The sequence below is a fragment of the Mauremys reevesii genome, linkage group 5 (genome assembly GCF_016161935.1).
Source record: "Mauremys reevesii isolate NIE-2019 linkage group 5, ASM1616193v1, whole genome shotgun sequence".
In the NCBI taxonomy this organism is placed as follows: Eukaryota; Metazoa; Chordata; order Testudines; family Geoemydidae; genus Mauremys; species Mauremys reevesii.
Window position 1 is genome coordinate 136,869,000 of NC_052627.1, and position 16,342 is coordinate 136,885,341.

At 54.8% G+C, this 16,342-nt stretch overlaps 1 protein-coding gene across 4 annotated transcripts in view; it reads right to left on the minus strand.

The window, feature by feature from the left end:
• The window catches only part of SIGLEC1 (sialic acid binding Ig like lectin 1), a 49,031-nt gene extending 44,987 nt beyond the window's left edge, over positions 1 to 4,044 (minus strand). For 2 of the 4 annotated variants that reach the window (XM_039542633.1, XM_039542631.1), the window contains exon 1: positions 2,437 to 2,582. Coding sequence is in view for 1 of the 4 variants with exons in the window: in XM_039542634.1 (XP_039398568.1) it covers positions 3,922 to 3,994 (73 nt within the window). In the remaining 3 variants the exon portion in view is untranslated. Of the gene's footprint in view, positions 1 to 2,436; positions 2,583 to 3,921 lie in introns of those variants that run through there. The other 2 variants (XM_039542634.1, XM_039542632.1) reach the window with 2 other exon arrangements.
• Positions 4,045 to 16,342: the final 12,298 nt, after the last annotated feature.

A 16,342-nucleotide genomic window follows, 5' to 3' on the forward strand; every position in this document is an offset into this window, starting at 1 on the left:
GCATATGGAAGTTGGATGCCAGATGCCCTCTCGGCTGACGCACCTGGCATTGAACCTGGAACCTCTAGAGCTAAAAAGCATGAGCTAAAGGCTAAGCCGGTGCAGTCACTCATCACCGCTAGCTATTGGCACTGGGGAGGGGGCACCTGTAACACACACTCCCCGGTGGATTACAGCAAATCAGTTTCATTGCCTTTTAAATTCACCAAGCTCCCTCCTGTCCAATCATCCACCCTGGTCTCACTGTCCAGCTGGCCAAGCAGTGCCCTCAACAATGCAACAAAGAGACAACCTGGTTTTTTTGGAAGAGGGCAGAAGGATGAGCCTGATTTTCGACAGGATCCTATATTGAGTCAGACAGGGGAGGACCCATCTCCTTCCTTCCGCATCTGGGGACACTTCCTCTCCATGGTCCTGGCAAAGATGCCCAGTGGGCCTGTCATTGGATGCACATAGACCAGGGGTGGGCAGACTATGGCCTGCGGGATTTGGATCCAGCCTGCAGGATTGTCAGCCCCATGGTGCAGTGGGGCTAGGACAGGCTCCCTGCCTGCCTTGGCCCCCCGCCACTGCCAGAAGAAGCCAGCACCATGTCCCTGCAGCCCCTGGGGCAGAGGTGGGCAGAGGGCTCCATGCGCTTCACTCACCAGCAGGCAAGGGCGGCTCCAGGCAAGGTTGCCTTCCGCGGGGACGGCAGGCAGGCTGCTTCCGCGGCTTGCCTGCGGAGGGTCTGCTGGTCCCGTGGCTTCGGCGGACCTCCCGCAGGCACGCCGCTGAATCCGCGGGACCGGGGACCTCCCGCAGGCACGCCGCTGAATCCGCGGGACCGGGGACCTCCCGCAGGCGCGCCGCTGAATCCGTGGGACCGGGGACCTCCCGCAGGCGTGCCGTTGAATCCGCGGGACCAGGGACCTCCCGCAGGCGCGCCATCAAAGGCAGCCTGCCTGCCGTGCTTGGGGCTGCAAAATGCCTAGAGCCGCCCCTGCCAGCAGGCACCACCCCCCACAGCTCCCATTGGCCAGGAACGGGGAACTGCTGCCAATGGGAGCTTCGGAGGAGGTACCCGCAGGCGAGGGCAGCACGCAGAGCTCCCGGGGGCCATGGGGACATGGTGCTGGCTGCTTCCGGGAGCGGCGCGGGGCCAGGGCAGGCAGGGAGCCTGCCTTAACCCTGCTGTGCGCCGCTGCCATCCCAGAGCTGCTCAAGGTAAGCGGTGCTGGGCCAGAGCCCGCACCCCAAACCCCTCCTGCACCCTGTACCCCAATCCCCTGCTGCACCCCTCTTTCACCCCAATCCCCTGTCCTGAGCCCCCTCCCACACTCCGCACCCCTTTCTGCACCAACCCCCTGCCCTGAGCCCCCTCCCACACCCCTCCCTGCACCCCAACCCCCTGTCCTGAGCCCCTTCCTGTGCCCCGCACTCCTCCCACACCCCAACCCCCTGCCCCAGCCCTTCATTCATGGCTCTGGATGCAATTTCCTCACCCAGATGTGGCCCTCGGGCCAAAAAGTTTGCTCACCCCTGACCTAGACCTTTCTGACTGCAGAGGCAGCGAAGGTATCAGGGGCCAGAGGACGTGCTCTGCTCTAGGGAAGGTGGCACCCAGCTGCTGACTCTCTTGACCCAGGCTCTACTCCTGTGCCTGGTGTCATTTGCTCTAGGAGCTCCCCAGAAGGTGCGCATCTCCCTGCCCCGTACAAAGCTAATAGCTAACCAGACCCTTCCCACTCGCCTGGCTACATCCAGCGCCATCCTCACTGAGCCAGACCCTGGGGGGGTTGTGGGCTCCCCACCGACCTTCCTGCGTCCCACCAGTGTGCTGTAGTCCTGCAGGTGTCTGTGTGGGGTGGGGTCCCTTACCTGCCCCAGATGTCTGCCTCAGCCTGCCCCACCCCTCGCATCCTTTCCAGAGGCCTGTGTCATCTAACCACAATCTCATGTCTTATCGACACCTTTCTTTGGCTCTGGCTCCAGCCTGGAATGCCACATCTGGTCACGTCCCCTGGTGGGGCAGGAGGAGCCCGTTTGGGTTTGAAACCCTGGGTCTGATCCCAACCCTGGGGTTTTGGTTCTGGATCAGGTCTGGGAGACTGTTTCCTGGGTCTGGGTTGGGTGGGAGGTGGAAATCACATCTTGTTTGAGTTCTGCACCGGCAGATCCAAACCTGAGCCTACGCCATATCCAGATGTGAATGCCATCCCCTCAGCTCAGCTCTGGATGGGATCCGTATTGTCCTGGAATCTATGTATCTACCCCGGCAGCTAGGTACCAGTCAGCATCCAACCTGTGCAAGATGGCCACGGCGCATTTTAAACCCCCTTTACCCAGGCCACCAGCCCCGAGACCCAGGTGTGTCCCCTGCCTTTGCCACTCAGGACACTACATCCCCCGCAGCCAGGGGTCTCAGGCATGGCCTGGAGAAGCAGGAAATGTTACCTTCTCGTGGAATGGTCCCCAGGAGAGAGCTGCTCCCTTAGGAAATCCCCAGCCAGAGGACCAGAGCCCCGGACCTAGGAGATGGTGTCTGCCCACGCTGGCTCCAGGAGAGCTATTTAATCCCAGAGCTGGAGAAGAATCCAGGAGAGCGTGTCACTTCCCCTTGCTGGGTTTGTAATGACTCTGGTTTGGGGGAAGTGGCTGATGCCGTCAGCTGTTTTGTTACTTTCGCCCTTTGCATGTTTAGCAATATTTTAATGCAGGGATCAGGATGGTACCAGTGTGATGGCCTTGGCAAGCACCCAACCTCCCCTTAGCCACAGCAGGGCTTGAATGGCTCCAGACTGGCCCCGCTGTGCCCAGAGAAGATTGAGCAGAGGCAGTTCCAGCTTCCAGGCTGGAGGGGTGGCATGTGAACTGGCCATGTGGCACATGCCAAATTTCTTGGTCTTCCTAACGAACTCCATCACTATCTGAGCACCACGCACTTCAGTGGATTTATCCTCACAACCCCCCATGGGAGGTAGGGCACTGCTATTCCTCCCATTGTACAGAGGGGAAACTGAGGCACAGAGCCGGTCAGTGACTTGCCCAAAGTCACACAGGAAATCGCCTCTAGCCACTGGACCATCCCTTGTCTCTGTCAGTGGCCCCTAGACACTGTTGTGGCTGCATTACACACACATACCTCTCCTTAGATTCCATCAGACGCACTTAGATGCAGTTATACCCCCTTCCACACCCCGTCGGGAGTCCTGTCCCAGCTCTCGGCATGGCTGCAGCCCCAGGAAAATACTAAGCACTAACTCAGCTAAGGGAAGAGTGCTCAATATACACCTGGTCACTGCAATTCAAGGAGCCTTTTTGCCAGGGCGAATTAGACATGGGGGTTAGACTAGATGACCCTTGCGGTCCCTTCTAACCCTATGGTATGATTCTGCGTGTTGGGCTCTGTCAGAGAGGAGCATGACATGCCCAGCACAGGGTCATGGTGAGAGGGGTGGGGGCTGATCCCCTGGGCCTATGGTCTTTCCTGGGGGGGTAGCAGGTCACTCCATGGTCGGGGGCAGTTGTTTCTCCTTGCTCTTTGATGCGCCTGTATTCCCCCTCCATGGTTCACCAAGGGCACTCACTTCCGGCTTCTGGTTCCCAGCCGGCACCTCTCCTGGACGGAGCTCCGCACCTCCCTCCAACCGGGGATTTTAAAGCGGAACACCTCCCTGCCTTGCGCCGTGATATCCCCAGCAAGCCAGACTGCTGCCTGTGCTTTGCTTTCTCTTTAAGGGTTATACTCAGCGTATCGCCCACAGCTGCAAGTTACAGCCCAACGGCTTCTAAGCAAGCACATTCGTTCGTAAGGTAAAAGCACTGCAGAGAAAGCATATTGAAACAATAAAAGAACCCACACACGTGCCAGAAAGCTCCCCCAAGGTCACCCCCAAACCCGGCCTAGGGTATAGCAGGTATTAGTCCTTCCAAACCTACCCCTGGGTTTTCCCCATTCATCCGACTTAGATCCGGAACCAGGGCAGACTGGGCAGATCAGCTGTCTCTTCATACAGCTCAGGCCTTTGGTCTTGGCCTTTGGTAACAGCTGATTGGCAGACAATGACCATCTCCTCAGAGCGTAGCTTCAATAGGCTGGGTTTTCGCATACCTGGAGTAGGGGAATTGGCATTAACTTCTCCTGCGGGATTCCCTAGGAAATCCACATACTACTGGACTCTATGGCTCAACTTCACTTCTAAATCCAGTGCAAATGGGATGGGTGTCTGGGAAATCCCCCTTTTCAAGCCCCAAACTGTAGCAAGTAACTTACAACATCCTGGGCAGCTCCACTGCTTGGCGTCGGGTGTGAATCAAACCTGAGTCAGCTGATTTCACGGGCCAGGAGTGCTGAGCCAGCATTAAAAGAAGAAGCTGCTGGCTCCAGAGTTTGATGTGAAAATCCAGAGTTAGGATATTCATTTATTAAACGATACTGAATGAAGCTGCATCCCAGGACTGCAGAGGCCAGGAGCGATGCTGTTCCTGACTTTAGGATGACAGTGTGCTCTAGTGGGCGGTGCTCTGGCTTGGCATTCAGAACACCCAAGTTCCATTTTTGGTTCTGTTACTGCTCTGCTCTGTGACCTTGCATAAATCTCTTAATTTGTCTCTGCCTGTGGTTCCCCGCCGGCTCTTCATTTGTTTAGACTGTGATCTTTCTGGGGCAGGGACTGTCCCTTACACTGTGTTTGCACAACATCCAGTGCAAGAGCGGGAGGACGATCTCAGTTGAGCTGCAGTCTTGCATGATTGGCGTGCAAGATTTCAGGGCAGCTGGGGTCTGAACTTGATCCCCATTCATAATCTTCATTCTCCGGGGGCTCTCAATCCTGAACCACAAACTACAGCCAGGCTGCAGCCAAACGCCAATCTCTACCTGAGCCGCTCGGGAGGAGAGCTGGCCGAAACACGAGGATTTGGGGTCCCCTCAAGTTTCAGTATTTTCTTATTTGCTTTTGTCTTGATTCAGAAGAATAATGTCAATTTCACCTAGCAGCTCAGTGGCAAGGAGCCTGCCACCTCCTGCAGCGCCCCCCCCCCCCCCGGAGCTGGCTCTCTCAGGCCTGCCCTAGCTGCTCCCTGCTCCAGCTGGGCCTCTGAGGACTTGCAGAACATTTGCCGGGGAGTCTAGCAGCCCCGAGGGTGTCTCTACACCGCATTATAAACCTGGGTTCAGATTTGAGCCCACCCCCCCAGAGCGTCTACACATGAATCTTTCTGAATCAGGTCTGCAAGCCTTCAGGACCCGGATCCTAGGATCCACCCGGAGGGCTGGGTCCAAGCCCAAGTTCTTGTGGGACCAAGAACCATCAAGACTTGGGTACAAGCCCCGTCATTTTGCAGTGTGAATGCAGCTCAAGCCTGCTCGTGTCCAGAAATTCCTCCAATGTCCCACAGTCCTCTGGGCCTGTGTATCTGAGCCCTTCCACCCCAAAACTTGCCATTTGATTCCCAGGAACCAGTCCAGAAGCAAGCCCACTTGGTTCAAATATAGCTGCTGTGCATTTAACTCTTCCTTTCCATGCCGATCCCCTCACCGGAAAATCCACTGATCAGTTTCCTGTGTCAGCTATACCCACGGACAGACAGATGCCCGACCCTAATGCACTGCTCCCTGGCCATAGGAACACAGCCAAATTCTGGTAAATCTGAGTGCGAGACAAGCAAGACATTTGACTCCAGTAAGAGTGCAAGAAATGATTGGGTGTACAAAGAAATCTTGCAGGAGCTTGCGGCGTTGGGAATCCACCGGGCCGCCCATCAGTGCAGAGAGCGAATCAAGCAGCTTGAAATCAAGTACTGCACAGGCAGAGTGAGTAACCGCACCTCCGGGAACTCCCCTTCCACCTGCCTCTTCTATGAACAATGTGAGGAGGTTCGGGGGGCTTCAGCGAGCCCTGAGCCCACGGCGGTGCGTGACCATTGGCTCAGCGGGGACAGCACCTTTAGAACAGGAACCGCCAAAGGAAAGCCAGCAGCCCCGGGATGAAACGGGGGAAGTGACCCTGGGGAAGTGCCTTATTGTATGAGTAAAGGGGAGCAGAACTGCACTTAGCCGGTCCTGATGGAGGGGGCTGCCCTCAACTGAAATGAATTTGCTGAGTAGGGGGCTTGGATGCCAGACCCGTGTGAAGGGTAAGAGGGGGTGGGGACAGGTGTCCCTGCCAGGAGGCGTGGGCTCTACCTAAGGGTACATCCACACTACCCGCCAGATCGATTTATCGCATCTCGTCTAGACACGATAAATCGATCCCCGAACGCGCTCCCCTCGACTCCGGAACTCCACCAGGGCGAGTGGCGGAAGCAGAGTCGATGGAGGAGCCGCGGCCGTCGATCCCGCGCCGTGAGGACGGGAGGTAAGTCGAAATAAGATACGTCGACTTCAGCTATTCCCGTAGCTGAAGTTGCGTATCTTACATCGACCCCACCCCCTCCCGCCCCGCCAGTGTAGACCAGCCCTAAGAGTCCCAGGCATGGGTTAACCTTCCCCTTGTCTTGTTTTGCTCAGTGCTCACTGGAGCTGAAATCGCCTGGTGTGGGACAGCCTTTCCTCCCAGCCTGCTTCAGCAAAGTTCCCCCACTAAGAGCTGACAGTCGCTGAGAGCTGGGGGGGACCGCGAGAGACGGACCCCCAGAGGTCACAGTGGAGAAGCAGGTGGTAGCAGGAGGTGACCGGGTGCAGCACAGCGGCTGGCAGGGCGGCCAGCGGAGCGGAGCAGCGGCTGGTCAGCAGGGCGGTGACACCAGAGCAAGTACTCGGATGGCAGAAGAAGCAAGGTGCCTCCCTCTCTCCCGAGGGGAACTCACCCAGCTGCACCTCTGAACCCCGGGACCTCACTGACCCAGGACACCCACTACGAGTGGGGTGTGGAGAGGGAGCCGAGAGGGGCACAGAAAAGGAACTTTTGGTTGTGGAACTCAAGGACAGGAGGCGGAAAGCTCTGCCCCACGCACTCTGGGGTGGGCGTAGGGTGACCAGACAGCAAATGTGAAAAATTGGGACACAGAGTGGGGGGTAATAGGAACCTATATAGGTAATAGGAACCAAAAATCGGGACTGTCCCTATAAAATCGGGACATCTGGTCACCCTAGGTGGGCGTCCTGCTCAGTTTTATGTTTATAAATCCTGCTTGTGGCATTTTCCCTAATGAATGTCAGCTGACTTCCCTCCTTTCATTCAAAGTTTCTTTTCCACACTCAGACTCTGTGCTTGCGAAAGGGGAAGTGTTGCCTCTCCGAGGCGCCCGGGGTGATGTGTAAATTTCCCAGGTTACTGGGTGGTTCTGGGCTCGAGCTGGTTCTGTGTGGTACTGTTGAAAGGGACCCCCGAGATATTGAACCCGGCCGCTGAATCCACTTGGCAGAAGTGTTCCATTAATTGACTGTGGTCAAGTCAGGGCCGCCCCAAGCAGCGAAGTTAAAAAAAAAAGCTGCCACCGAAGAGGGAGCCGGAGGAGCTGCCGCCGGCGTGCAACCCCAGTGCTGCCCTAAGGCCACGTTTCCCCTTTGTCGCCCCAGGCACCTGCTTGCTAGGCTGGTGCCTAGAGCCGGCCCTGGATCAGGTCACCCCTTAACTTTCTTTTTTGTTGAGCAAAATGGCCTGAGCTCTTTGGGTCCATCAGTGGAAGGGACGGTTTCGAATACTCTCTCCGATTTATCAACGTCCTTCTTGAATTGTGGCCACCAGAACTGGATGCAGGATTCCAGCCGTGGTCACACCAGTGCCAAATAGAGGAAAAGTACCTCTCTGCTCCTACTGGAGAGTCCCATGTATCTATCCAGGGATCTCATTCGCTCTGTTGGCCACAGTGTCAGCTCCTGTTCAGCTCATTATCTGCCATGACCTCCAACGCTTTCCCAGGCCCTGCTCCCCAGGATCGAGCCCCCCATCCTGTAAGTGAGGCCGTCAGTCTTTGGCCAGATGGAGACATTTACATTTAGTTATATTAAAATGCGTGTGGTTTGCTGGTGCCAATGTACCAAGCGATCCAGATCACTCGAAAGCAGTGACCGGCCCTCTTCTTTATTTACCACTCCTCCAGTTTTTGTGTTATCTGCAAACTCTGTCAGTGATGATTTTATATTTTTTTTCCAGGTCCTTGATAAAAATGTTAACTAGCAAAGGGCCAAGAACTGATCCCGGAAGGACTCCTCTGGAAGCACAGCCATGAAATGATGATTCACTATTTACAGTGACATTTTGAGACCCGCTTTTAATCCATTTCCTGTGGGCCATGTTAACTTTATATTGGTCTAGTTTTTTCATCAAAATGTCATGCGGTACCAAGTCAAACACCTCACAGAACTCTAAGTGTACGATGCGAACACCATTTTAGTGGGTGCTTAGCACCCATCAGCAGCCAGTTTCCCCTGCTCCCCAGCAGTCCCTCCAGCCCACTGCAATCAGCTGTTCTGGGGGTGCAGTAGGTGCTGGGAGGGTGGGGGAGGAGTGGAGATGGGGTGCACTTGGGGGAGGGAGCGGAACTGGGAGGGAAGAGGTGGGGTTGGGGCGGGGCCTGGGGTGGAACGGGGGTGGGAAGAGGCCAGGCGTGGGTGGGGCTTGCGGGAAGGGGTGGAGTGTGGTGTGTCGTGAGGCTAAGCGGGGGTTGAGCCCCCCCCCGGGGAAAGGGGAAGCTGGTGCCTGTGGTGAACACTATTGTACCTAACTTGTACCTAAGCCACCGTTCATATTTGGTTCTGTGACCAGTTCCTCTTTACCTGTCAAGACGAGGGCTGATAAAGATTTCCCCTGGGTTGGCAGCAACACCCCTTCCTGCCCTTGACATTTGGAAGTTAATATTCAGGCAAAAGATGGGAAAGTACAGGGAGGCACCGAAGACAAAGCTGGCACAAGCCGGCTAGTTAGGTTGAAAGTGACGTAAACGGTGCTTTGTAAATACCTGGTGGCTAGTTTAAGGGGGCCTTTGGGAAACACACCTGGGGCAGGTGAAGGAAAGACACGGGGAGGCTGCACTGCCTGGGAGGCGTCGGCGACGTCACTGATCGTGGTTATCTGAGTCTCGTGAACATTCCTGATATCGAACCGCAAGTGCGGTCAGCTCGCTGGCTGTGCCGTTTAATCACCAACCGGCTGCTCGTGCTCATGGAGACGAGCCTGGAGGCTCCAGCTGCCCCAGGCCCGCGCTGCCATGTCCTGCAGCCCACACATCTGTCAGGAGCCTCAGACGCCTGGCGCCTCGACGAGCACAGCTGGCCCTGAGAGAAGCTGGCTGGTTGTCTGCACCGGACAGCCTGATGGGCTGAAGGAATCAGCGGGTTGATACTGGCTGCTCAATGCTCTGTAGCCTGCAGCTGGGCCGGGGCCTGTCGCTGCCTCCACCATCTCTAGCATTGCTCTTGCTCCATCCAGCGTCAGCCTGCACCTGCTCCGGCCCCCAGCTCCTTCCTGACCTCTGTCCTCAGCTCTGACCCTCCGCTATGCCTGCTGACTGAAGCCCGGTTAACCCTTCGACTGAGGCCTGACTCTTGCTCCAACCACTGGGCCAGACTGCCCGCGACTCAGTTGCTGACAGCACCTGTTGGGCACTATGGGGTTGGGTGGCCTGTGTCGCAAGGAAAGGACAGTAGTTGGAATTGCTCAGTCTCACCTGAGTGGCCTCCGGGCTTCAGCAGCACCCGGTTCCTCTTCCTAGAGCCCTCTGGGCACATTCCAGAGGGGACTTTTCCAGCTGCAAAGAGGAAGTTCTGGGGAAAGGGAATGAACACGACAGGGCAGAGCCTGCCAGACATGGGGGACCACACCCGCTGCACCACAACAGAGCGACTGGCAGCTGTGATTCAAGGCGGCGGGAATTCCAGCAAGCGGCTAAATCCCAGGAGCAAAGCTCCCATTCGTCTTGGGCTGCTGGGCCTCAACCCAGGCATTGGGTTTCCTGGTGCAGATCCTGCAAGCACAGCGCTGCATGGGGAGTGGGACTGGGGCCTAGAACGCCACGCTTGGATCTGGGAGGCCTGAGTGCTGGTCCTTCCTCTGCCACTGACTTGCTAAGTAGCCCTGGGTAACTCACTTTGCTTCCTCATGCGCCTGTTTCTCCATCTGTAAAATGAGGATAGCAGCGTTGCTAACCCCAAGTGCTCAAAATCCTGAGTCCGTTCCCCACCCCACAAATCAGAAGACTGGCTTAAAATCACGAGGTTTAAAAAATGAGAGTTTGGGGGTCTCTTTATTTACCTTCAGGTTTCTGAGCCTTATGGGGCACTTGGATCACGTTTTCCACCTTTGCTCCACAACGGGCAGGGCTAGGAAATTATTTTTCCTTTTACGGGGGAATCTCAGCTTTCATTGAACTCTCCTGATTCCAGGAGCTGGGGCTTTAAGGAAAAAAATCCCACCAAATACGGCAAGACTCGTGATAAATTCATGCACGTAGGCAACGCAGGCATTGCCAGACTGGCTCACACCCACGGGCCGTCTACTCCAGTAGCCCATCTCGGACAGTGCCCCACACACGATGCTGCAGAGGAAGGTATAACAGGGTGATTAGTTACACCAGGGTAACGCACTTGCAGTGCTTGGAAAATACCAGACACTGAGATGAAACCAACAACCAAACCCTGGTGCCATTTCTAGCCCAGTCATTAAACATGTGCTGCCTTGCGATGTTGCCCATGAATATTTGTGCAGGGTTTTTTTTAATGCGCTGCAGACTCTCTGTTGTCCAGTGGGCTTTGGATTCTGGGTCTGAGCAACATCTGGTGGCAGGTCTTCAGAGATGTACCAGGGGAAGGTGGGCAGGCTGTGGTGGTGATGCGGTGGCTGGAGCAGGGAGCTGAGAGCCCTGAGTTACAACCCCAGTTCTACCACTGGCTTGGCTAAGGTCCCACTGTGAGTCATGGAACCTCGGGCTGGAGGAGAAAGAGACTGGCTCCAGCGATGCTATGCGGGGAGGGCCGGGCTGGATTAGCTGCTGGTGGAGTCAGTGTGTCTGTGTTTCGTCGAAGGTGGCCAGCAGCACGCTGCCTACGCCGGAGCCTGGGAAGCTGGGGTTTGGGGCAGCCCGAGAGAAAGTGGCCCAGATACCGCGGTAAGCAGCAGGGTGCCGGTACTGTGAACTGACGGGAGGTGCCGTGACAGTTCATGCAGGAGGGTTCATGAAGCCCTTTAGGAGAAGACACCACGGCTAGTGGAGACTCCCAGTCTATTGCTGCAATAAGAGCAGTGGGGAGATGTGGCTGCTTTCTGCTGATTCCCGGGTGGACTTTGGAATGGTTTGCATTCCGCGGCGATAAGGGGAGCGTCTCAGGAATTCAGGGGAGGGAATCTGTGCTGGAGAAGAGCAAGAATCCACCAGAGCTTCCATCCTGCATGGCAGAAATGCCCCTGGTCCCCTCCCTCTGTGGGAATTCTCTGCTGAAGAGGGAATAACTGGTAGCTTAGAAACCTGGCTCCTCTCGGGCGGGACACAAATCCCGAGGCCCTGATCGCCTACAGTGGAGGAGAATAATAACAACGACACTGTTTGGAGGCCACTCGGATGCCTTCACCTGGGATGCTGTGTCCCCTTCCAGCCACCCTGTCTCAAAGGGCCAGAGCAGAAATGAAGGTGGTTTCCAGACCAGCGATGAAAACTATTAGAGACCATTATTAGTTACTAGGTACAAACCCAGGGCAAAAAGACAGTCTCCGCCCCAAAGCGCTCACAGTCTAATCCGGAGAGTCTGGGCCCAGTTTGCTCTGGCTGGTCGGGAATTTTTCGGCAGAATGTCCTTTCATTGGAAAAAGATGATTCGTCAGAACTGGGACTTTTATGGAAACCCAGAGGTTTGGATGAAACTTTTGTTTCTCAGGTCCAGGATGGAGTCTCTGGTCAACGGCAGTGAGGGAGAAGAAGTTCCTGAAGAATGGCCACTAGTCTGGTGGCTCGGGCATGCTCAGGGTCTGTGGGGACCCACGTTCAACCCCCTGCTTGGTCTGATTCTCTTTCCCTTGCCCAGTGGCTAGCTAATTATTTCTACAAGGTGCAGCAGCTCCAGCAGGTGAAAATGACTAATAGCTCAGTGATCAGTGTAGGGATGGGGGATCCCCAGAATTCTTGCTTCCTGGCCAGCCCTGCTGTTTACCTCTGGCCTTGTCTGCTCTGAAAAGCTTTGCTGCTTTCGCTATCCTGCTCTAGTTAAAGCAGCCAGCCACCCTCCTGGCAGTGGAGAGAGCGACATCCCGTAAAGCAGCTGTAAGAGCTGTGCCAGGCTGCCCAAACCCTGCACTAGACAGGAAGGAGCTGTGGGCTGGAGCCATCCCGCCCTGCTGCAGCTGCAAGGCATATTGGGATCGGAGGAAGGGTTCAAACGGGGGAATCCCAGGCCAGCTCAATAGGAGGGGGCTCTGGGAGGACTGACCCTTGGTTCTCCAGCTCCAGAGGAGAAGCCCACCAGAGCCGACTCGCTGAGGGAAAGGCCGGCCAGGCTGTCAGTGATTACCAAGCCGCTTGGTGGTGGTGGCCAGAGGAGTGGGGCCGGCCTGTGGCTTGCCGAAGGGAGAGGGGCGGATGGCTCAGTTGGGGCTGGTTGTTCACTCCCTTGTCCTCAGGTGTAACTCCAGAGACGCTGGTGACAGTGTAAAGGGACCGTGGTGAAGTTTCATTTACTGCTGTGAACTGTCTTTACTGGCTGGTTTATTGAAGTGCCGCTCCTGATTCCCAGTGGCTGGGACATTTTCATTGCTCTCATGTTTTTCTAAGGTAGGTCAAGGCGTGTGAATGCTCAGCCAAGAGGCCCTGGGCTGTAGATTGGTTCTTTTCATTTAGACCCATAGCACAGATCAGCTCAGGTTTATTCCCCCCCAGTGCACAGGGCCCAGCCAGGTGGAGGCACTGCCACGGTTAATTTCCTTTATAAAAGTAAAGGGACTGCGGCAAAGGGGGGGGGGGTAGAGGATTCCCACCTATCCAACTTCGCCACTGGGATCCTCTGGAGCTCCGTCAGGTGCCTGGGCACCCAGGTGAGCGGTGCCTGCTCCCCAGTAACCCAGGAAGGAGGGGGGAGCGGGGCAGGGGGGTACATTTCTGGAATAAATCGGTAGACATTCTGTAGTGTTGATTTGAATAATAAGGGATAGGGCTGCAGCTGCACACTAAGGTACTTTGGAGCCTTTTGCTTTTTCGCCTGCTGGCAAATAGGAAACAAATATTAAATCTTGACATTAGAAGCATCGCTATTGCTGTAAACATGGATGTTTATATCCTTTGGGCTCCGAAATGGTGTGTAAACAGACCTGACCTGACTTTCTCAGGCAGCTACAGAAGAAACTCATGTTTCTAGAGAAAAAGCTCGGAAAATCAGCGTCCGAATAATGTAGTTAACAGAGCGCACTATTATGGACCAACAGTAAATGCAGGTATATAGCCAAACTTTTGAGTAGCCACACCAGACTCTTTAACAGTGCTTTGTCATCAGACAAAGTGCTGTAACTGCAGTCAAAACTAGCCCTCTCACATAACATAAGAGCGGCCAGACCAAAGGCCCATCTAGCCCAGTGTCCTGTCTGCCGACAGTGACCAATACAAGGTGCCCCAGAGGGAATGAACAGAACAGGGAATCATCCAGTGATCCATCCCGTCGCCCACTCCCAGCTTAATATAACTGAAAGTTACAAATGTATTCTTGGAAATGCTAGCCTAGCTGAAGCTTTTCCTTCTTTTCTTCCTCTTTCATTGCTCATTTGGAGAGAAAATAGTTCACAGAGCAGTTTCTTTTCAGCTTCCCCCCAAATTTCCAATTTTGGGGGGCCTTGTAAAAACACAGAAAAAAATTTTCCCCCCACAAATTTGCAGTTTTTTTTCCAGGACCTTCACATCTCTGCACACAGCCCCCACCCTCACGTGTATGAACATACACAAGCACCCTCATGGATGTGCAGACTCCCACACAACACACACTCCCACAAAGTATTGCCAAGCAGCCAGCTTCCCCATGGCATCCACATCTCTGCCTCTGGGCTCCGGTACTCTAATGATGTGAATATAGACAGACAGATGGACATAAAAGGTTGTTACAAGGAGGAGGGTGAAAAATTGTTCTTCTTAACCTCTGAGGACAGGACAAGAAGCAATGGGCTTAAATTGCAGCCAGGGAGGTTTAGGTTGGACATTAGGAAAAACTTCCTGTCAGGGTGGTTAAGCACTGGAATAAATTGTCTAGGGAGGTTGTGGCATCTCCATCACTGGGGATTTTTAAGAGCCGGTTGGACAAACCCCTGTCAGGGATGGTCTAGATAATGCTTAGTCCTGCCACAAGGAGACTGAACAAGACTAGATCAGTGGTTCTCAACAAGAGGTACAGGGGCAGGCAGAGCTCTTCCAGGGGGACATCAACTCATCTAGAGATTTGCCTAGTTTTACAACAGGCTACATCACAAGCACCAGCGAATTCAGTACAAACTACAATTTCACACAATGACTTGTTTATACGGCTCTATGTACTATACACTGAAATGTAAGTACAAGATTTATATTCCAATGGATTTATTTTATAATTATACGGTTACAAATGCGAAAGTCGGCAATATTTCAGTAACGATGCGCTGGACACGTTGGTATTTTTATGTCTGATTTTGTAAGCAAGTCGTTTTGAAGTGAGGTGGAACTTGGGGTACCCAAGACAAATCAGGCTCCTGAAAGGGGGACAGTCTGGAAAGGTTGAGAGCCGCTGGACTAGATGACCTCTCAAGGTCCTTTCCATTCCTACGGTTCTAGGTTCCTTCCCCTAAACGTGCTTTGCTATTTAAAGCCGTGTCACTGCACATCTTATTTTTCCAGGGATTCCCAAGCTCACCTGGGCTGCGCCAGGGGTTCCACACAAAACCAGCTGGAACTTGGTGGCTCTGAAGCTTTTGTTTTGAGCTTTTCAAAGCTGAAACTCACAATGAAGCTGTAGGAATGTGACCTCCCCTCCATGCACACCCCCCACCCCGCAGGGGCTGGGAAGGGCAGCGCAGCCTGGAGAGCTCTGAGGGTGGGTAAATATTTTTCTTGGCAGCCAAATGGCTGGGAGCCCTCCCGTGCGCTCGGCAGAGGAACCCTGGGAGGTTTGCATGCAGTACGGTTTTGGAGAGAGCGGAGGGCGTGCTGAATCGCAACTCTCTGGGGGAAAGTTGTGCTGAGAAATCAGGGCCCCTGGTGCGCTGATCCCAAGCCCAGCACAGGCAGGAAGGATAATTCCACCCTGCTTCTCCCTCCTTATTGCAAAAGGCTTTTCATCACCTGCGTGTCTCTGGAATGGACCTGTATCTCCGAACCTGCAGCTGGTAGGAGAGGCTGTAGCCTTCCCATCAGTGCACAGACCCCACGGCACACCACAGGGGGGGCTCATGGCACACCACAGCCTGGCGCTGCTGCCCACTGTGGGTGCTGAGGAGACGGGAAGTGGATAGATCCCTAGACAAAACCTACCTGTCCCGACAGCCCAGAAAAAGTGGTTCTTGAGCCTCTTCCTTTTGAGGCCTGGGCAGAAGTGACGGCAGCTCTCCTGGCTCCAGGACAGGAGCAGTCTTCGTAGCAGGAGGGTTGTGGGCTGGATTGAGGGGCATCTGCAGAGGTGTTGGGGGTGGGGGGAGCCCAGGATTGGGAGAGTGGGGGTGGGAGGGGCAGACCAAGCTTGCAATGCTTTGCCAGAGCTGCCCATAGGCAGAGCTTACACACGGCCTGGACCTGACATACTCAGCTGTGAATAGCCGCTCTGCGGGTGGCAGGCGACTGGCGCTGGCAGCTGGGCAGATCCCGGTCTCTGGGAGGCTGCCGAGCTGACCAAGTGTCGCTCAAGCTCGTTGGTTAATTAGCTGAAGGGACAGCTGGGGCCTGGCCCCTGAGCAGTGAAGACTTGTCTGAGTAATTCTTCACTTGTTCTTTCCCTGTTTTAGCCTCCGCTCCTACCCCGGTTACACTGATGTTCACTACGTTCGTCGTCCGATCGCTGCTAAGCTGTTTGGTGAAAACTGAACCAAAAAGGGCATTTCACACTTTGGCCATTGCTGCATTGCGTGTTATGGTTTTCCCCTCCTCGCGAGAAGGGAAAATGATGTGATCTGAGCACAGGGCCGGGAGGCAGGACTCCTGAGTTCTGATGGTGGCTCTTACACACTGTCCTCTGGCAAGTCACCTGGACCCAGGTTTTGAAAGGTGTCCGGTAATCTGAGCTGTTCAGGGTTTGGATCCATCACTTGACATGCTTAGGGCTTGATTTTCAGGAGTGCTGGGCTCTCGGAACTCAACAGGCGTGGGCAGGGGTGTCAGGGATGGTCTAGATAATACCTAGTCCTGCTTCCGTGCAGGGGTGGGGACTTGATGACCTGTTGAGGGCCCTTCCAACCCTACGATTCTGTGATTTCTATGATTCTGCTGG